At 53.9% G+C, this 21,539-nt stretch overlaps 2 protein-coding genes across 3 annotated transcripts in view; both read left to right on the top strand.

The window, feature by feature from the left end:
• The window catches only part of PIK3R6 (phosphoinositide-3-kinase regulatory subunit 6), a 49,390-nt gene extending 31,734 nt beyond the window's left edge, over positions 1-17,656 (top strand). For both annotated transcript variants that reach the window (XM_027518304.1, XM_027518303.1), the window contains exons 10-20: positions 1,545-1,631; positions 2,827-3,250; positions 3,589-3,667; positions 4,336-4,458; positions 6,301-6,411; positions 8,216-8,306; positions 8,591-8,661; positions 9,154-9,244; positions 9,614-9,729; positions 14,859-14,971; positions 15,558-17,656. In XM_027518304.1, coding sequence (XP_027374105.1) covers positions 1,545-1,631; positions 2,827-3,250; positions 3,589-3,667; positions 4,336-4,458; positions 6,301-6,411; positions 8,216-8,306; positions 8,591-8,661; positions 9,154-9,244; positions 9,614-9,729; positions 14,859-14,971; positions 15,558-15,711 — 1,460 coding nt within the window. In that variant the 3' untranslated portion in view covers positions 15,712-17,656. The remainder of the gene's footprint in view (positions 1-1,544; positions 1,632-2,826; positions 3,251-3,588; positions 3,668-4,335; positions 4,459-6,300; positions 6,412-8,215; positions 8,307-8,590; positions 8,662-9,153; positions 9,245-9,613; positions 9,730-14,858; positions 14,972-15,557) is intronic.
• A 717-nt stretch (positions 17,657-18,373) lies between these two features.
• On the top strand, positions 18,374-21,076 carry MFSD6L (major facilitator superfamily domain containing 6 like). Its single transcript, XM_027518962.1, has one exon. It carries the CDS (start codon positions 19,020-19,022, stop codon positions 20,811-20,813), a length of 1,794 nt encoding a protein of 597 aa, XP_027374763.1. The 5' UTR covers positions 18,374-19,019; the 3' UTR covers positions 20,814-21,076.
• Positions 21,077-21,539: the final 463 nt, after the last annotated feature.

Here is a 21,539-nt window from a genome sequence, read left to right as displayed (position 1 = left end):
TCAGTCATGTCTGACTCTTTGCAACTCCCTGGACTGTAGCCCACCAGGCTCCTCTATGAAATTCTCCAGGCAGGAATACTGAAGTGGGTAGTCATTCCCTTCTCCAGGGGATCTTCATGACCCAGGGATCGAACCCAGGTCTCCTGCATTACAGGGGAATTTTTTTTACCATTTGAGCCACCAGGGAAGCCCATCAGTATCTTATAATAACCAATGTGCTTCCCATGCAGAGGTCACAGGTTCAATTCCTGTTCAGGGTACTAAAACCCCACATAGCTCTCAATGCAGCAAAAAAATAAGTATTCTGTATGCTTCTGATTACCACATGGAAATGCCTATTCATAAAGCTCCCCATCCACCCAACCCTATGCCCAGTCCCAAAGCTGGGCCAAACTCTGGAGCAAACCTGGCTTTGCTCTTCTCGGGTACCACATGCTAACTCAGAGGTAACTCTGCATCGGCAGGACAAAACCTGTCTGGACTGTCCCCACCATCTCTGCCACATCCAGACACCTGCTTCCCACCCAGACTTGCCCAGCACATCTTACTGACCAGCCAGCACCCCCGTTGATCCCTTGCTTCTAGGGGGCAGCATAAGACAGTGGTTATGGGCACCACATCATGGGTAAAAGCATGAACTCTGAAGCCAGATTGCCTGGATTTAAATTCTGGCTCTGCCCTTCCTGTCTGACCTCAGGCCAGTTACTTAACCTCTCTGTGCCACTGATTCCTCCTCTGTAGCGCAGATACTATTCCCTGTGACCCTGGGTCGCTGGTAGGACCTGGTGAGATGACAAGCGAGGTGAGAACAGTAGTAAGTGTTCCATGAACGTGGGTTGCTCTCCCCTGAGGAAGCTGCGGCCTCGTTCTGGAGGGAGCCGTGCTCTGGGGAAGTTAAACCCGAAGGCTGCCCGTTAGGTGTGCCCAGTGTGCAGCCAATAAGGTCTGGGGAGGGAATGACTCCCAGGGCTGGAGTGTCAGGAAGCTTCTGGACGGAGGAGTGGGGATCAGCTGGCCCTGATCTCATCCCTGGATGCAGGCTTCCCACTGCACTTAGTACTTGGCCATGAGTCCGTAACATCCCCTACAGGAGCAAACGTTAATGGAGCATCTATTGCACCCAAGCTGCTAGAGAAGACCCTGAGAAATCCAGAGGCCTCTCCCCCTGGTCTGCTCGTGGACAGTGGGAAGGGCAGCGTGGTGGCAGCGGGGCTGGGGTTGGGACCGCAGTGGGAGGGGCCAACAGCGGGAGAAAGGGTTGGGAAGGATAAAGTGGGCTGGCTTGAGAAGGGTCCTACGTTTCCAGCTAGGAAGTTTGCAGGAAGCAGGAGCCGCTAGGCGTGCTTGGGTTGACCAGGGGTGTTAGCTCCGATGAGCTGATGGTGGCAGAGAGGCAGGGGAACTCAGCAAGGCCAGACATGGGAGGGAGCGGGTCTCTGCCATTTCCTCTGGGCCCCCTGACAGGGGCTGGGGGCGGGAGCGGGGCAGAGAAGACTCCCACAACCCTCTCCTCCGTGGTCTCCACAGCCTGCTCCTTCCTTCAGGTGACTCCCTCCAGGACGAGCCGCTGAGTGTCCCTCTGCCCAGCCCCCGCATCACCTTCCACCTGTGGACTGACGAGGAGCAGCTCTGTAAGTGCCTTGGACCTCCACGGGGAGCGGGCTGGAAATAATGGGGGATATGCGTGTGCGTCTGTGTGTGCATCTGTGTGTTCATGTGTGTGTCTCTCATGCTGGTGTCTTTGTGTGTCTGTGTGTGCACTGTGTGTGTATCTGTCTCTGTGTATATCTGTCATGTGTCTGTGTGTGTGTTCATGCCTGTGTGTGCCTGTGTGTGTCTTTGTGTGTCTGTGTGCATCTGTGTATGTGTCTGTGTTATCTCTGAGTGTCTGCTTGTGCATCTGTTGTGTGTGCCTGTGTGCATCTTTGTATGTCTGTTTGTGTGTGTGTGTCTGTGTTGTCTCTGTGTGTCTATGTATCTGTTGTGTGTGTCTGTGTGTGTGCTCCTTGCCCCTTGAGTTGTCTGCAGAATCTGAAAAGCATTTTCTCTGTGTCAGAGCAGCCCCGTGCATTAGCCTCTGGTCACGTGTGTCCAGAAAGTTCCACACACCATGTTGATGCCAGTAGACAGTGCATGCCCTAAGAAGGAGGCAGGCACCAAAGAAAGCTGTGGTTCCTGGAGCAGGAGGGGGCCCACACTTCCGCTCCATGCTGGTGTCGGTACCCCTTCCCCACCAGGCCCTGCTCTTCTCAAGGGAGGGGGAAGTCAGAGGGGCAGGTTGTGGTGGGCAGTGCCAGGCTGGTGAACCAAATTCCAGGTCCACACAACCCTTCATGCGCTGGGTCACCCTAGACCGGCTCAGTGCCCTCAGGCCCTCAGTTTCCTCACAAGCAACAAAATGAAAGGCGATTGGAAAAGCCCGGAGGCCTCTCCAGGAGCTGATGCTCTGTTGTCTGTGTCCCAGGGAAAGCTGCAGGGGAGTAGGAGCATGGGAGGGTGCTCGTGAGCCCACCGGAAGAGGGCTCCAGAGTTCAGAGGCAGTGCGTTAGCCGATGTCTTTGCGGCAGGACTTCTCAGAACCTTTTAAGAGATGTCTTTGCAGCAGGACTTCTCAGAGCCTTTAAGATGTTTACTCGTGGTATGAGTATGTGGGGTTCTTAGTCTCTGTTTGCTACATAACCTCTGTTCCTTCTCGAAACATCTCATGGGGCTTCTGTTCAGCTAACAAGTGTGTGGGAAACATGGAACCACCAGCCTCGTGGGTGAGGCCCACCCAGCCTGGTGTCCCCTCTCCATCCTGACAGTCCCCTTGGTCTTATGTCCCAGGGAAGGAACTGGTGCTCTTCCTACGCCCGCAAACCCAGCTGCGCCTCAGTGCAGACTTGGAGGCCTTGGATCTTCAGGGCCTCCTGCCAGACTGGGAGTTGGCCCGGGCATCCATGCTGTCCACTGACAGTGGCATCGAGCGGGACCTTCCTTTGGGGGCTGATGAGCTGCTGGCACCCGGCAGCCCCGAGGCAGAGCGAGCCGGGCTGCAGCGCAAAGGGGGCATCAAGAAGCGGGTGTGGCCCGCGGACATCGTGATGCCCGGCAGCTGGGATGGGCCCCCAGGGCTGCACCGGAGGACTGGCAGACCCAGCGGGGATGGGGAGCTGCTGCCCGGCGTCTCCCGGCTGCACACAGCACGGGTACTGGTGCTGGGGGATGACAGGATGCTGGGGCGCCTGGCCCGGGCCTACCGCAACCTCAGGTAGGGCCCCAGAGGGCGGCTGGGGACGGTCGGGACAAAGGTGGCCCTGGCCTGGGCTGATGAAGGATGGAGAAATGGGCTGGGGGAGGCCGAGACCAGGGTGGAATGGGGGGCGGTGGTACACTGTGTTCCCCCCAAACCCCACACCCAGCCACCATGGAGCACCATGCTCCCTGCTTTACTGCACCCATTCTACAGATGAGAAGGCAGAGGCTCAAGAGTAAGCAGGTCAATTGCCCAGAGTCAAAAAGATATTAAGTAACAGAGCCAGGAGGTGGAACCAAGTCTGTGGGAAGCCCAAACCCCTGCTCATGCCTGCGTTCTGCTCCCCCTGCCAGGAAGCGAGAGACCCAGAGGTTCTGCCTCACCCCCCGACTCAGCCTGCAGCTCTACTACATCCCCCTGCTGGCTCCCGAGGTGCTGGACTCGGGGGGTGGGCAGTTGGGAGAGGGGGGGACCTAGGGGAAGGGGTGGAGGGCAGGGTTGGGGGGTGAGCCCTGGGGAAGGGTTCGAGGGTATCAGGAGGAAGAACTGGGGTCAGTCTCCCTTAGGATGCGGAGCTGGGCAAGACCTGGAGGGCTTCTGTCCCAGAAGCCACAGACATGGGCCCTAGGGGTGGCAGAGATGCCTTTTCACTGTGGCAGCCTGCCCATGATCCCACAATACCATGGCTGATGCTCAAACAGGAGGGCCTCTCTTACACACACACACACATACACACACACACCCCTACCCCTTCCTAGGGGGAGATGAAGCCACACTGGCAATATTTCCTTTCTATCACCCACTCTGCTTCTGACAGGGGATCCTTAAATTCAAGGCACTGCTTGTCTCTCCCCTTTAAGGCTAATGACCATTTTTCAGTGTCCCTGGCAGACATCCTTGGGAAGGGGGGTTCCAGCTTCACCTCAGGTATGAGACCCGTCTTCACATGGTGCAGAAATCCAGGCCCCAAGAGCTTGAATAATTTGACCCATTCCCAAAGCTAGTTTGTCTAGGACCGGCACGTGGGGACCCGCCCCCCACTGAGCAGGAAGAAAGTGCCAGAGAGGCCCTGACCCACCGCCCTGTCCCCTTATTCGCAGACGTCTGCGGCATCCAGGCGTTCGGAGCTGGGAGAGCTGGCCGCGTTCCTGGGCCGCGCGGACCCATGGTACGAGGGCATCGTCAACAGCCTGTGCCCCACCATCCACAAGCTGGCAGAGATGGTAGGGGATGAGGGGTAGTGGTGGAGGTGGGGGCGTTTTCTTGAATTTCGACCTCAAGAGTCAGCCCCAAGGGGCCCCACGAGGGATAAGGCAGAAGAGGGGCCCTAAGGAGCTAGTGGCTAGAATTTACTCTGTACCAGGCACCTTCCTGTTTGGACAGGCCCACTGTGTGGAGAGGACAAGGGAAACATTCTTTATTCGTTATTAAAGGGTGTGGGCCAATGATATGCTTCTCATTGGAAACTTGTGAGTTTCCTGGGCCGCTTTGCAACGGTTGCGACAGTTAGCGGTCCTGAGCACGGCTCCGCGCCAGGCACTGTTGTAAGCGCTCCCACCTGCAGCCCTACCAGCTGGGTACGCGTGTCTGTCTACTGGTGCTGTCGTCATTTTACAGATCAAGCAGCGGAGGCACAAAGAGATTAGGTCTCTTGCCCAGAGTCACAGGATGAGTCCCACTCGGAATAAGGCAGCTTCATTCCAAAGCATGTTCTCTGAGCCACAAGCCATCGCGCTGCCCCCAGCCCCAGGCAGTGGTGAGGACAGGCAGGGAAGGGGCTCATCTTTCACTGATTTGAAAGGCCTTCTTCTGTCATATGTGCAACAGACATGTTTTACCCACTTTTTTCATTTCAGTCTTGTCAGAAGTGGAGTTTGTTTTGACCTACAGAATTTCAAATATGTTTATCCTTTATGGTTTCTGCCTTTGCAGCCATGCTTTGAAAGACCTTCTCCATTCCAAGATTAAATTCACTGATAATTTACTCTAACACTTTTAGCATCTATTTTTTTACATTTAGATAAACTGTCTGCAATTAATTTCATTATGTAATTTTATTTTTTCCAAGTGTTTAGGCTATTGTTGTAAAGCTATTTATTGGGTATACTATCAGCTTGAAATGCCACTTTTGTCATTTATTAAAATTCTTACATATGCTGGAGTTTATTCTTTCTCAGTGATCTGTTCATTTCTGTATAAATTTGCACTTTTATATTTTCGTATCTGGCATGATATATTCACCCCATTATTCTTCTTTTGCAAAACTTTTCAGACTATGTTTATTTATCTTTCCATATAAATTTTAGAATTCCATTGTTGAGTTTGTTTGTTTTTGGATTTTTCTTTTCTTTTCTTTTGCCACACTGCAAGGCATTGGGATCTTAGTTCCCCAACCAGGAATTGAACCCACGCCCCCGGCAGTGGAAGCACAGAGTCCTAGTCACTGGACAGCCAGGGAATGCCTGTCAAGTTTTATTTTTAATCCCATTGAGATTTTGATTGAATTTTGGAGAATGAACTTCTTTAGCACATTAAGTTACCCTCTGGGGGTGTGGTATAACTCTTCACTTCTTAAAGTCTTTATTTCCCTCAGGATTGGTGTTCCGTTTTCATCTGTATTATTTTTTTTAGATTCCACATGTAAGTAACATCATATGATATTTGTCTTTGTCTGACATACTTCCTTTAGTGTGATAATCTCTAGGTCCATCCATATTGTTGTCAGTGGCATCATTTCATCCTTCTTTGTGGCTGAGTAATATTCCATTGTATACATGTGCCACATCTGCTTTATCCATTCATCTGTTGATGGACATTTAGGTTGCTTCCATGTCTTGACTATTGTAAATAGTGCTGTTATGAACACTGGGGTGCTGGATGGACCCTTTTGATTAAGGGTAGAAATCAGCTGGCAGGAAAGGCTTGGACAGCGCTGAAGAAACAGCGAGGTTAGTGCAGGGCAGGGAGCACGAGGGGGTTTTGGAATTTCTCTGTTAAGAAAGTGGCAGGTCCCACAGCAGTGTGGAGGGGGCTGGCTGAAGACAGTCTCCCTCCCTCCCTCACAGCCTCTCTCCTTGGACACATCCCAGACCGTAGACCCCTTCATCCTGGATGCCATCACCTACTATGTTCGCATGGGCACCCAGCCCGTCTATTTCCAGATCTACACGGTCAAGGTAAGCTTCCCACCTGGGGCTCCAATGAGACCATGGCAGCCTGTTGGACTCCAGGACCCCTGGCTCCAGGGAAATGGGGGACCAGGATGCAAGTCATAAACTCATCCAGACGTTCTTTTTTTTTCCCTATATTTATATATTTATTTTATTTCTTTGGCCATGTCGGGTCTTCCTTGCTGCACACAGGACCTTTCGTTGCAGTTCACAGACCCTCTAAGTTTTAGCCCATGGGCTTAGTTGCTCCTCGGCATGTGGGATCTTAGTTTCCCGACCAGGGAACGAACCCGTGTCCTCTGCATTGCAAGATGGGTTCTTAACCACTGGACCACAGAGAAGTCCCCCATCCAGACATTCTTGGCTGTTAACTTTATATTCTTCCTCTCCGGATAAGTAAGATAATCATTAACTTCTAACACCTCAAGTTCATGCGGAAGGACTCTCTGTCCTTCCATCCTCCCCATCATCCTTGCCAACCTCACCTCTTGCAGCAACTGCCCTCACCTCTGTTCTGCTCACCCCATTACACAATCAAGTGCTTCTCCTGGGTGTTCCTGCGATGCTCTGGGCCGCACTCTGGCACCTCACTGCCACTTTGTCATGTACCTGCAGATGCCAGTGCCGCCCCACCAAGACTCTGAGTCCCCTGAGATGAGACTATACTTTGTTCATCTTGAGTCTCCTGCTAGTAGCACAGTAAAGTGTGTGTGTTTGTGTGTGTATCAGAGGATGCGTCAGTGTGGGACTGGCTGTGTGCAGTGGGTATAGAGTTAGAGGCAGTGTGAGGTACTGAGAAGTTCATGGCTCACCTCCTGGTACCTCTGCATGCTCACTGTATGATCACAGCTACCTTCACCTCCCTGACATTGATTCTCCCCACCTTTTTTTTTTTAATATTTATTTTTATTTATTGGCTGCATTGGCTTGTGGCACATGGGCTCTCCACTTGCACCTCCAGAGCATACAGGCTTAGTTACTATGAGGCATGTGGGATCTTGGTTCCCTGACCAGGAATTGAACTCATGTCCCCTGCCCTGCAAGGTGGACTCTTAACCCCTGGACCACCAGGGAAGTCTCCCTCCCCACTTTTTAAAAAAATTAATTAACTTATTTATTTATAGGCTGTGCTGGGTCTTTGTAGCTGTGCTGGCTTTTCTTGAGCTGCAGTGATCTCTAGCTGCAGTTTGCAGGAACCTCACCATGGTGGCTTCTCTTTTTGCAGAGCACAGGCTCTAGGATGCATGGGCTCAATAGTGATGGCTCGTGGGCTCTAGAGCTCAGGCTCAGTAGTTGTGGCACACAGGCTTAGTTGCTCTGTGGCATGTGGGATCTTCCCAGACCAGGGATCAAACCTATGTCTTTGGCATTGGCAGGCAAATTCTTTACCACTGAGCCACCAGGGAAGCCCCATTTTCCCCATCTTTAAAATGGGGAAAGTAATCTTCATCACAGGGTTTTTGTGAGAATTCAAATGAGTAGAAAAATATATTAAACGATTGATGGGGGAAGATGATGGCAAGGCGGTCGGCACATGGAAGATTCCAGGACAGTGGTGGGAGGATCAAAATCCCACATCCTGGGACTTCCCGGCTGGTCCAGTGGTTAAGACTCCACTCAGGGGGCCTGAGTTCGATCCCTGGTCAGGGAACTAGATCCCACATGCTGCAACTAAGACCCAGTGCAGCCAAATAAATAATAAATAAGTAAATATTTTAAAAACATCCTGGGCTGTGGGGGTTACTGGGAGCTGCCCCTGGCAGGGACGACCTCCCCCAGCCTCCCTGCCCCCCCGCCAACCTCCCTCCAGATCTACTCTGGTGATCTGAGCCAAGACCCTGCCGAGGACATTTTCCTCACCGAGCTCAAGGTCAAGATCCAAGACTCCAAGTTCCCCAAAGGTGAGCATCTGTCTCCCCTTTCCCAAAGCTCAGCTGACTCAGCTTCCTCAAGGCCCACTTCCAGAAAGTCCTCCCACCTCTCACAGCCCCATCCCACCCCTTCCTTCCCACCACTGCTGAATACCAGGGTGCCCTGTCCCCTGCAGGCTTTCCCAGCCCTAAGGGCAGCCTGGCCCCCCCTGAGATGCAGCTTTTCCGCTCTGGAACAGATGTGGCTTCACCTGGGCCTCAATGAGGGAGGGATGGGGCCTCCCACCTTCATTCAGCCTCTTCTCTTCCCACAGATAGTTTTTCACCCCGGAGGAGGGGCGTGGCCGAGGGTCCAGGGGCTGAGCTCTCCATCTGCTACCAGAAGGTCAGTGGGTGTGGCGCCGTCAGGAGGTGGCCGGAGGTACCGCTGGAGGGGGGCAGGTGTCAGGGGCATGGTGGGGGTCGGGGAGCGCGGAGCAGACAGAGGGACCTTCTGCCCTTCCCTTGACACAGCCCCCAGTTTCCCTACCTCCAGAGCATTTTGCAGGGATGGGCGGGTTATGACTGGCCTTACATATGGACGAGGAGGCCATCTGATGTAAGGAACAGGGCGCTATCCCTTTGTTCAAAAATACCTTCCTCCCTAGCTGACCAGATGCATCGGAGTACAGTCCTCAGTCTGGAGGGCGGAACGTGCTCCCAGGACTGAGTGCTCTGAGCCTTCGTCCTCTGGTTCCTTACTGGACGTTAGCTTAACCAGGGCTCAGGGCAGTGGTGGGAAGCGGAGAAGGAGGGGTGGGGAGACAAGCAGACTGTTGATGTGGGGATGTGTGCCCTGTCCTGAGGACCCCTTCTGTCCCTGCGTCCCCCTCCGCAGGCCCTGCTCAGCCACCGGACCCGGGAGGTCACCGTCTCCCTGCGGGCCACCGGGCTGGTCCTGAAGACCCTTCCAGCCAGTGACACTGAAGGTGAGGAGCTGGGCAAGCAGGGAAGCTGGGGCGGGAGGAGGAAAGAGGGTGGAGGGCCAGAGATGGAGGGAGCGGGAGAAGGCAGCTTCCCTCCCCATCTCTGGGACAGCAGGAAGATGGCCCAGCTCCCACTCATGCTGGGCCCAGGGCTGGGCACCAGGCTGCCTGGTGAGGCCCAGCCCGGCCCTCAGGTGGGTCACCATCAAGCAGCCCAGGGTGACGCTCCCCTGCCTGAGCAGGTACGGGAAGGGGTTAAAACAGGAAGGGGCGGTGGTCACAGTGGGTTCGTGTCCTTCTTAGGAAATAGCATCCCCAGCTGCCCTCCTTCCCTGGAGGCCCATTCACAGCCCCGCATCTCACCCTTCCCAGTTTCAGGGCCCACCCTCTGCACCCCTACTGCTGCGCCCGACACAGACCACATGTGCCTGAAAGTTAGTGTGACAGAGATTGTGAAGACCTCCAACTTGGCGGGAAGGTCCTTCTCTGTAAGTCCTGGGGAGGACAGGAGCTGGGGAGATTCACACAGGGTAGGGTGAATCAGAGAAGAGAGCCTGGGGAGGGTGTGCAGAGAAGAGGGAGTGAACCCCGAGCCTTTGTGAGCCCCTGCTGTTGGAGCCAGTCTTCCTGTTGGGAAGAATCTGATTTCCAGTCTGTTTGAAATATTGAGCACCCACTAGCCCTCTTCCAGGGCCCTGGAAGAGGTAAGGCCCCACCCCCACCTCCACCTGGACCATCGGAGGACCTGAGATGTACACAGATAACTACAAAATGCACCCAAGTACTGTATCCCCTGCTCACAGCAGCCAAAACAGCAATGGCCCAGCCCTTGTGTTTGTTCGTTTGTTTGTTTGTGTCTGCATTGGGTCTTCATTGCTGTGCTTGGGCTTTCTCTAGTTGCAGCGAGCAAGGGCTATTCTTCCTTGTGGTGCTTGGGCTTCTCACTGTAGTGGCTTCTCTTGTCACAGAGCACAGGCTGTAGGGCACGTGGGCTCAGTAATTGTGACCCACGGGCTTCGTTGCTCCGTGGAATGTGGAATCCTTCCGGACCAGGAATCAAACCTGTGTCCCCTGAATTGGCTGACGGATTCTTAGTGACTGCAGCATCTGAGAAGTTCCAGCAATGGCCCCAGCCTTTGACCAAATAAAACCATCCCATGGCCCTACCACCACCCTTTGCCCTTTGCTCTTATTGATACTCATAGAAATACAGACGTAGGACCTGCCCATTTTCTCCCTATCTGATGGCCACTCTGGATGTCACTGCCCTACTCAGTTGGGCTTGGAGTACATGATTACACCTGAACCGTGTTGTCAGAAAGCCTGGACTCCCCCCTCACCCAGGCAGATGCTCCCTTTAGGTCAAGCTGCCTAGGAGGTCTGATGCCCGAGTGTCTTGAGTGCTTCTGTGACATCCTGCATCCCTGCAGGTCAGGATGTCTTATCACCTCCCACCTCATCCTAGCCCTGGGCATAACTCGACCCTTTCCTCTGGACTCTTTTCCTAAATCACCTCCTTAATAGTGTTCTCGCTTTGGTCCATGACCCACTTCATTTCTTAGCTCCTGGGCTATCAAAGCTATGTCCGTGGCTTTAGTCCAAGTTATTCAGGACACCCACATCTTTATCTCCTGCTCTGACATTCACCCCTGAGTGTCTGACCCCTAAGTTAGCATGAGCTGGGTGTCCCACAACACCCCAAACTCAGGATACTCAAAACCAAAGCCAGAGCTTTCCAGTAGTGGAGTTCTCTAGAGCCAGACTGCCTAGACTCAGATCTTGGGGCTCTCATTTACCAGCTATGTGACTTTAGGCAAGTGTCTCCAGTTTTCTGTGCCTCAGTCTCACTGTCTGGAAAATGGGGATAATAATGGTAGCTACGTTATCTGGTTGTTGTGAGGACTGAATGATGGTGACATGTAAAGGTTCTATGGGAGCACTTATCCAAGTCAGAGCTACATATGTGGTACGGTATTGTTTAGTCGCTCAGTCATGTCAGACTCATTGCAGTCCCATGGACTCTGGCCCCCCAGGCTCCTCTGACCATGGGATTTCCCAGGCAAGAATACTCGAGTGGGTTGCCATTTCCTTCTCCAGGGGATCTTCTCGACCCAGGGATCGAACCAGTGTCTCTTACATCTCCTGCACTGGCAGGTGGATTCTTTACCACTGAGCCATCTGGGAAGTCCTATATATGTGTTAGAGGCTGTTGTTATTTCATGCCCTCCTCCACTGTGTCCATCTCCTGTCCAGTGAGGCCATCGTTAACCAGTCACCTTTCCCAGAAACCTGGGAGTCAGCTCAGACGCCTCCTCTTCCTTACTTCCTTTTGTCTGCTGGTGTTCTCTCTCAAATGCTCTCATACCCCTCCCTTCCTCTCCATCCTCCTTCTGGTCCAGCGAGGTTGACCAGCTGTCCCAGTTTGCTGGGACTGGAGGGTTTCCTAGGACCTGGGGTTCTTGGTGCTAAAACTAGGGAAAGTTCTAGGCAAACTGGAGCAAACTGGTCATTCTTGGGCCAGATTTTTCATCCACCTCCTTCTGGACAAACTCAACAGCCCCCCATTGTCACACCAGGGCTCCTTCAGTCCACCCTCCGCACTTCTGCCCGTGTGCTCTTTCTAAAACAGACACATCACTCCATGCTTAAAACCCCTTGATCATCTTCCTCTCTCCAGGCAGAAGGGTGGAAGAACCTCAGTGTTGCATAGCTTGGTTCCTCTTCCTCTCCATTTGCAACCCCAGCCAGCCCTGCACGCCCTTGACACTGGGTTATCTGTGATACCAAACCAAACCTGGGTCCTCTCGCCCAGGTGCAGTAAAGCCAGTCTACTGATGCTGGGTTGTGGTGAAGAGAAGTGTAGCTTTTATTGCAGGTGCCAAACAAGGAGTCCAGGGCAGCTGATGCTCAAAACCACCAACCTCCCCAAGGAGTTTCAGCAAAGCACTTTTAAAAGCCAGATGAGGGAGGCGTGTCCTAGGGTATGTAATCAGCTGGTATACAATTCTATGACTGGTTGATGGCAAGGGAACAGAGTGATGTCATAGGCATTAACACCATCAATCCTTAGGTGCCAGTGGGTCTGGGGGCTACCTGCTCATGATTATGTAATTAATAATTATCATGTAGTTAATTTCTTCCATTGGTGGTGGTTTTAGCATCTGTAATAAAACAACTCAGGAAATGTGCATCAAATACTGTGATCTAGGTACTTCAGAGAGGAGCTGAAGCATAGGATATGGGGGATGGGCCTGTTACCGGGAAGCCCCCATAGCACCCTGCTCAGTTACATTTGGAAGTGTGCTGGCCGTCCTTCCTCTGCGCCTCACTTGGCCTGAAACCCCGTTCCTCCCTTTCTCTTCCCTGTCCTCCTTTAATGACCTCTGTTTCTCTTTCAAGATTAAACTCAGGTGTCATCTCCCCCAGGAGGCCCTTCCCTGCACATCCTCCACCCCCCTCCCTGGAGAGCTATGGCCCCACGTCTGTGCCCGCTGCCACCCTCCCCCCGCCCCAAACCCTGGGGACATGGCCATGGCAGCATTTGCAAAACTATCAGTGATGTGATCTCAAGGTCTCTGTAGGGCTCAGGCCCTTCTCCATCCTCCCATCATTCAGCGTGGGAACAGCTCACAGCAGGAGCTCTCCAGATGTCTCCTGATCTTCTCATCCAGCCTCCACCTCTGCAGGATCTCACCCCTAACCAGAGCTCCCTTTTTCTGGGGCAGCCTATGCCCTGGAGGAGCCCTCTATGGGCTGAGAGCTCTGTACTGAGCTGAGATTTCCAGACAGGATGCTCTGTGTTTGAGCTTCGAGCTCCAGGGTGGACCTATTTCCTTTTCATGTATTTCCTCTTTCAAAGTCAGTTCCTTACAACAGTTTCTATTTTGAATGACCTCTTTAAATAACCTGGTTGTGGGAATTTTGAAAATCTAAACACCCCAGTGAGTTCCCTTTTACCTACAAGGTAGTTGCTAATAGTAACATATTTTTGTTCTCAATAGATGAGAAACAAAAAGCACAGAGAGATTAAGAATCAAGTCCAAGGTCACACAACTAATAAGTGGCAGACCCAGGATAGGAACCCGGGTGCTCTGGGTGTGGAGTCTCTGCTTTGACTCTCTTCCTGGGAGATTCTTGCACACCCTGCCCAGAGACTTCTGGCAGCCAACCCTCCCAGTCCACAAAAGTCCAGCAGAAATGCCCGGATGTGCTTGACCTCCCCAGGTTTAGTCTCTGTTTGCATGCATATATGCCCAGTCACGTCTGACTCTTTGCAACCCTAAGGACTGTAGCCCCCCAGGCTCCTCTCTCCTTGGGATTTTCCAGGCAAGAATACTGGAGTGGGTTGGGTTGCCATTTCCTCCTCCAGGGGATCTTCCCGACCCTGGGACTGAACTTGCATCTCCTTCATCTCCTGCACTGGCAGGCAGATTCTTACCACTAGGTCACCTGGGAAGCCCTTCGGCACGGTTGTGAAAGTGAAAGTCACTCAGTTGTGTCTGACTCTTTGTGACCCCATGGACTATACAGTCCCTGGAATTCTCCAGGCAAGAATACTGGAGTGGGTAGCCTTTGCCCTTCTCTAGGGGATCTTCCCAACCCAGGAATCGAACCAGGGTCTCCTGCATTGCAGGTAGATTCTTTACCAACTGAGCCATCAGGGAAGCAGTTCCCTGCAATTTGACAGCAGGAAGATGGATCAGCCCTGCCTACAGTGGTGACCTTATAAAAAATGCCCAGGCTTGGGTTGGACTCCAGACCACTTAGATCAGAATCTAACTTTATGTTTGGGAAAGGCGGATCTATGCTTGAAAGAGGTGGAGACTAAGGCTCTAGAAACTAGTGCTCTGTGGTGGTGGATCACCCAAAGCTGCTGTCCACATGTGGAAGTGGCCAGTGACCAGAAGGGCCCTAAGAGCCCCATTTGGAACCCAAGATGCTCCACCTTCTCTGTCCAGGGGGAGGGGCCTCTCAGGAATAGCAACCCCCTGCACCCCCTCCGTGCTCCCCAGGCCACAGGTTGGAGGGCTGCCTCAGGGCTGTTTTCCTTTGGTCCTGGGTGCATTTTGAAGAAGCCACAGGGCTTTGGGTTTGGAAGGCGGGGTTTCCTCCACCACTACCCAGGTTTCCCAAGCAGGGGATGGATCCCTCCTGCCTGTCACTGGTCCCCTGATACAAACTGATACAGGCCTGGTCTGACTCACAGGGGTAAGTTGCCACTTTCTAGACCTTCTGTCTCTGCCCCAGGGAAATGATCTTGTATGCAATCCAACTAATAACTGGGGTCAGGGCTTATAAAAACCTGGACATATCCCCCAATTCCACACATAACACGCCTGTCATATAGGAGGTGCTCAGGTCACTGGAGTATCTGGCAGGGTCCACCCGCAGCATCCCAAGTTGTTTTTTAAATTAAGGACAACAGGTTGGAAAAAAGAACTGCACAAATGATGGGCAAGTCAAGGGCCAGGGCAGCCTAGAAGCACTTCCTGCGGGGCTGTCACTGCTCAAGAGTCACTTGCAGAAAGAGAGGCAGGGGCCCCCATGAACTGGGCAGGAGGTGTTGGCTGGGCCGTCTGTTACCAAGGTGACGCTCTCTGAGCTGTTTCTGTTGCAGGTGGTGACAAACACCTTCCGGACAGCCAACATCCAGATCCAGAGCCAGGACCGGAGGCTGCTGACCCTGTTGCTGGACAAGGACAGCTGCCGCACGTACAAGGATGTGGTCAGGTGAGGTTGGGCTCCATGGCAGCCAGCCCCTCCCCCTCCTGCCTCGAGCCCTGAACATCTTGAAGGGGGTTTGGATCCTGTGCCAGGCAGCTGTCCCTGATGGGTATGGACTCAGGTGATAACTTAAATCCAGGCAAAAGAGCACTTGAGTGGCTGAAGGTGGGCAGCAGCTGAGATTATACTGTCCTAAATCTCCTCTACAGATGTTCAGCCTGCAGCCCTTGACCCATCCCCGGGGCTGGCACTGCACCCACCCCCCCACAAATACACACACGCATACACAGGCTGCTCTTCTGAGGCAGCTACACTGCAGTTAATGTGACACTTACTGGTGTCACCTGGAAGGTGTATTTGGGTCAGGCAGGCGCACAGAGTGACCCACCTGGGCATGAACTCTCCCTGTGTTCACCCCAGGCTGCTCTTTCTCATTTTGACTCTTCCTCAGCTCTCATCGGCCCCTCCCCCTTGTCTATACCAGACAATAAAGGGTATATTTTAAAGGTATATTGTCTATACCTTTAAAATGCCCAGGCAGATTGGACCCCTGAGATGGGTCTCCTGAGCTGGCCTCTCTCTCTCCCCATAGGTTCGAGGTTGCTCCCTGTCCAGAGCCGTGTTCCAGGACCCAGAAATCCAAGGTGCTGGGGCTCAGCTCCCACCAGCAGGAGATGGAAAGGAACAAAGCCAAGGCTAAGCCTCTTCTGATACCCATCAACACGTTCTCTGGCATCGTCCAGTGAACCCGAAGGGGAGTCCGAGAGTGGCGGGCTTGAGAGAAAGGATACACCACCCGTCCCTGCCCCAGTGGCTAGAAAAGGTTCCCTGGGGCGGCTTTCAGCCGCATCTAGAAGCCAGCAAGTGCAATGGAGCACAGGATGGGTGTGATGGAGCAGCACCCACACAAAAGCCCAAGAAGGCTGTGACCAAGCTGTTCACACAGAACCCAGCTCCTCAAGCCTGCATCCACTCTTGCATGAATTTCCAGTTCCCGCCTCTCCCACTATCTTCTCCCACTCAGGCTGAAACCAAGATGAGAGCTGCGGTCCGGGCCAGGGCCCGGCAGCCTGGGGAAAACAAGAAGCAAGCAGCGGCAGCTACAACCCTCCCTTCCCACCCAGGCTGTTCCCTTCAGCCTTGGGACCACTCCCAGGTGGGCGTCTCTCCCAGGTGAGAGGACGTGTTAGATTCAGTAAATGCACACTAAAGTCTCTCTGCTGTCATCTAATATCCAGCAATACTTGTATGTTATTTCATTTAAATTTTTTCTTTTGGGCCACCCTGCATGACATGTGGGATCTTAGTTCGCCGACCAGGAATCGAACCTGCGCCCCCTGTAGCGGAAGCACAGTCTTAACCACTGGACCACCAGGGAATTCTCAATACGTGTATTTTAACAGACATCGGAGGCACGACTTAGTCTAACCTGATGTATCCATTTAGCTAGGTGAGAGCTTGGTGAAACATTCACTGGTGTGTTCTGTCCACCTGCCCAGCTCCTCATTCACGTTCACTGAGGGCCTCCTGACCTGCGCTATTGCCAAAGTGGAGGTGGGAATGCAAGTTCGTTTCAGAGGAGCCAGAGATTAAAGACATCAGATTTATTGGCTTTGAGTTCAACAGTGTATATCCAGATGTTAAGTTCATACCTATCACCTGGGCATGGTGACTCTGGGATGGAGGTGTCCCTTCCAAGTTTGGGACCGAAGAGTAGAGAAGTAGGCACTTCTCTTGTGGCCTTATTGCCCCAGGAGTAGGGGGCAAGTCTGAGCACATTCTCAAAGCCTAAGGAGATGGTGTAAGAGGGGCTGCCTGGGGTGCTTAGGCAGGTGGGCCCAAGAGTAGCCTTAAAGAGAGCCCCTGTGCCTCTGTGGGCATTGGGAGCTGGTAAGGTTTTTCCCAGATAGCTGAATGCAGACAAGCCCAAGGGGTCTCACTGTGAAAGGGAAGAGGTGCAGCCATGAGGTGGCAGCAGGGACCCCAGGATATGGACTGCGGATATCTTGATGGACACCACATGGCAAAGGCCCTGCTGCTCATTGGCAGTCGACCCTAAACAGCTAAGATGGAGAGGTCAGTGAATGTGCAATCCTCCACTGAGGCTGTCCCGTGAGGAGCCCAGGGAAGAGGGGGGAACTAGGAACAGCCCTGAATGTGACTAAGGTGACTTTAAACTGGAAATGACTGGCATCACTGAACATGGCTAGATTTTCTTTTTCTGTCATTGGGGTGATGTTAATTGATTCATACCAATTTGAGCAACAAGTACTAGATTCTTGAACTAAATGTTTGCAGGACTTACTCAGAGTTAGGGAGGGCTCTGAGCCTTCCCCCAACAATCTCCCCACCAGCTTACAAAGAAAGCACTTCGTAGACAAAATTCTGCTGCACATTCAGGTGTGCGTTGGCAAGTAGCCCCCTCATCCTCACCCCCAGCCAAATTAGGTGCTCTGAAGAAATCTTGCTTGAAAAGTTCACTGAACAGCTCTTGTTGAACACTGGGCCATCCTGGAGTAAAGGCGGCTGGCTATTCCAAAGGGTTTGGGCTGCTGGAATCTCTGGATTCTAATACCCTGTTCACCAAGGGAGGAAATGCCTCCAAAAAAATTATAAACAATCCATGTGACATGTGAAATTTTGCCAATATCTGTCGGGATAATTAATAAATCCACTCCCGTTGATGTAAGATTGTTCACGTGCTAGTATTACTGCCTCTGGAGTGACTTTTGGATGAAATGTTAGCTAGCCACCCCTGGCGTGTGTAATCCCAAATGGACAACAAAGCACTCCTAGAGATAATTTAAAACCATGCAGGGACTTCCCTGGTGGTCCAGCGGTTAAGATAAGACTCTGTGCTTCCAACGCAGGGGGCACAGTTGGATCCCTGGTTGGGGAACTAAGATCACACATGTGGCCCAAAATAAAAACCGATCCAAGACATGTATAATGTGGGTGGGGTGGGGGTGTGCTGGAGGGCTGCCTGGAGGAGCTGCCACCTCAAGTCCACCCTCAGCTGTCAGTCCCTCTCAGGGGATGTCTCCAGTGGAGAAAGCTGTGTTGCCTAAAGTCATGCCTCTTCCTTGGGCAGCTCACATCCAATCAGACTGTTCTAGGCCCTGGGGACAAAAATAGCACTTTGACTCTGATGGGAGAGAGACAGTCAACAAGATAAACCCCTGAAATAGAAGCCAGTAGCACGTCTGACCGGAGAAGGCAATGGCACCCCACTTGAGTACTCTTGCCTGGAAAATCTCATGGATGGAGGAGCCTGGAAAGCTGCGGTCCATGGGGTCCCTGAGGGTCGGACACGACTGAGCGACTTCACTTTCACTTTTCACTTTCATGCATTGGAGAAGGAACTGGCAACCCACTCCAGTGTTCTTGCCTGGAGAATCCCAGGGACAGGGGAGCCTGGTGGGCTGCCGTCTATGGGGTTGCACTCGACTGGAGTGACAGCAGCAGCAGCAGTATGTCTGACATGGACACTGCTGTGGAGGAAAATAAGCAGGAAGGTGAGCAGGTGAGCCTGGGGAGGGGCAGGATTTGTCAGTGAGGGTGGCAGGGACGGTTCCTGAGGGGGAACTGGATGGTCCCTAATCAGGGGGCCAGTGAGTAAACACCTGAAGAGCGTGAAGAGGCCGGCGGGGTGTCATATCACGAATTCCATTCTCGCTCCCCAAGTTTTCCTTGCCTCTAGAAGTTCAGGGAGGTAACTCAGCCTCGCAGGCGACGGGGGCCCTGAGGGGCGGCCTGGAGCGCACCCCGAAGGCCCCAGCCTGTGCACCCACAGGTGCGCACGCCTCCCGCACCTGCGCGGCGCCCCGCAGGTGCACCCGGCAGGTGCGCAGCCCCCGCCCCCGAGGTGCTGCGTCCTCCTGGGCGGGGCCACTTCCGGGCCGGTGGCCGGACGTGGGGGCGGGGGCGGCCGTTGACCCGGTGACCGCGGCGCCGCCAGAGGCTGGAGGCGCCCTGCGGCTCGCTCCCCCGCCTCCCTCCGGGGGACAGGACACGGCGGCCGCCGCCCGCCCGGGTCTGAGGGAGCCCGGCAGCCATGAGCGCCAACCCGCAGTGGGACGTCAGCAGGGCGCTGAGGGTGGCCAAGCTCTTCCACCTGGTGTGTGGAGTCCGGGATGCCTGCGTGACCCCGTTCCTGACCCTCTACCTGCGGCAGCTGGGCCTGGCCGCGCCCTGGGTGGGCATCCTCATGGGAACCAAGCACCTCATCGCTGCCTCCTGGGCTCCCTTCTGTGCCTTCCTGGCCAGAAGCCACCAGAAGCGGAGGGTGCTCATGACAGCCTCGCTGCTGGGCTCGGCGGGGGCCAGCCTGTTTATGGTCCTGGTACCGCCCCTGGACAGAGACCCAGGGGACCGCCGGTGTAATGGAAGCCACAGCTTGACTGCCGAGGGCCCACCACCGGGAGTCGAACTAACTGTGACTGTCACCTTGGCCTCAGAGCCAGCCTCCAACTCCCCAGCGGGGGCGCTCAGCCTCCCAGGGGAGAGGAGTTCTGGGGTCGCTGGAACCCTTGGCTTCCGAGAAGGGCCTGGGGAAAGTGCCCAAGAACCTTTCAGTTATCCACCCGGCTCCTCCGTGGGCTCCACCCAAGGAACCAGGAACAGATCCGGAGTTCTCCTCCATCCTGACACTCCAGGAGTGACAGGTTCTCCCCGTGAAGGTGCTTTTAGAGTGTTCAGTCCACCACTCCCTCTGTTTGCTGGGGGCACGGTGCTGGCAAGTCCAGCCAACCAGTCGGCAGCCAAGGGGGATGGTGGGGCCCTTGGCCTCTCCTTGGAAGGGCTGCAGTGGACTTTCATCCTCTCACTGGGCTCCATGGTGCTCTGGGAGCTGCTGACATCCCCTCTGGAGCAGGTGGCCGACGACAGCCTCTACGAATACCTGGATTTTGTGGATGCCACTGACCGCCACAGAAGCCTATGGGTGTGGAGGCTGCTGGGCACATCAGTTGGTGTGTGTGGCATTGCGGCCTTGGTGGGGCCGCTGGACTGCTTCCTGGCGACCAGTGGCCCGCGGGGCGTGGTGCACTTCTACGGCTACTCCCTGGTCAGCGCCCTGGCTTTACTGGTGAGCATCGCCTTTCCCGTTCCTGTCTGCCGGCGGCAGGAGCCCAGCTACAGGACGGTCAAAGCCCTGTCCCTCGTGGTCGGCGACCCCCACCTCACCATCCTGGCCCTCACCATCTTCTTGACAGGAGGAGCCACCAGTGCAGTGCAGAACTTCCTGTTCTGGCAGATGAAAGACCACAGGAGCAGCGAGCTGATCATGGGTTTCTCCGTGGCCCTGGGCTTGCTGGGGGAAATTATGCTTCATCCTTTCAAAGCTCTGTTGCTTAGGAAGCTGTCCAGGGTAGGCACGGTGGGGCTGGGGCTGGGCTGCCTGGCGGGGCAGCTGCTGTATTACTCATTTCTCTGGAGCTGGTGGTCCGTCCTGCCGGCTCAGATCTTGAGCGCCCTCAGCCACGGGGCTCTGTGGTGGGCAGTCAGCACCTCCATAGAGCACCTGGCCACTCCTGGAACAGAGAGACCCCTGAGCGCCGTGTTCCGAGCCCACGTTTGTGGGAGTGGGGCCAGCCTGGGAAGCTTTGTGGGGGGCTTCGTGGTGATGCGCTTCAGCCTGCCCGTGCTCTACCAGGCCTGCTGCGTCCTCTTGTTGCTCTGGCTGGCCTTGTTCCTGTCCATCCAGCCCAGACTGCCCCAGGAGCGGAAAATCAACTACTCCAAGCTGCTGACTGTGGAAGCCAGTGACACAAGCGACTCTGAGCAGGGGACCGAACGGGACTGGCTAGTGAAGGCCATAAGGGAGGAACACTCTGACTGGAGGGGCTGAGAGACAGAGCCAGGATGCACACTGATCTGGGAAGGAGTCGGAGGGACGGACAAGACTCAGTCTGCTGAGGGCAAAGCCCACAAGTCCTGCGGGGCTTCAGGAAGCCCTGCAAGAGAGAAGTGTGTCTGTGCCAAAGCTCCACGGGGTCATCTCACTGCATGATTTTCTTTACTTTTGTAGTAAAAGGAGATTCAACTTTTGGCCATTCAATCTTTGGAAAATAATGGTGCAAGAATACATTTGCTATAAAACAAAAAATGTTCCCTCTGTAGTCACTCTCTTGGCAATGGGGTTTGGAAGAGCTTTGCATGGTTTGTTGTTGATTTCAGCTGTGGCTGAAGTGCTCAGATGAAGCTGATGGGGCCGGGAAGGCGATGGGACCTGCAGGATTCAGTTGGCAGAGGGGGCCTTGACTTTGGTGAGTCACATGCATTCCTGTGGATCCTAAGGCATAAGCCTATCTTATAGGGCAGGTCAGGATGATAATGAAACCAAAACTCTTCTCTTTACCTGTCTCTCTCTGCATTGATATACAAGTGTTATACTCACACCCAGATACTTAAGTCTCCAATAAGAGAAAGTGATGGGAAGTGTAATGTATATTGGATGGGTGTGGAGGTGAGTAGGTTTTCATTCTTACTCTCCAGTGTGTGTCACCAGGAGTAGGATACTAGACTCATCTCCCATACTTCAGTCAGAGCAAAAGTCATTTCAAGTCCTTTGGAC

Source organism: Bos indicus x Bos taurus, chromosome 19 (genome assembly GCF_003369695.1).
Source record: "Bos indicus x Bos taurus breed Angus x Brahman F1 hybrid chromosome 19, Bos_hybrid_MaternalHap_v2.0, whole genome shotgun sequence".
Lineage (NCBI taxonomy): Eukaryota > Metazoa > Chordata > Mammalia > Artiodactyla > Bovidae > Bos > Bos indicus x Bos taurus.
This window is presented reverse-complemented; position numbering and strand designations above follow the sequence as displayed.

Bases quoted from the DNA above. Each gene is read 5' to 3' on its own strand.
- MFSD6L (XM_027518962.1), top strand. From the start codon at position 19,020: ATGAGCGCCAACCCGCAGTGGGACGTCAGCAGGGCGCTGAGGGTGGCC.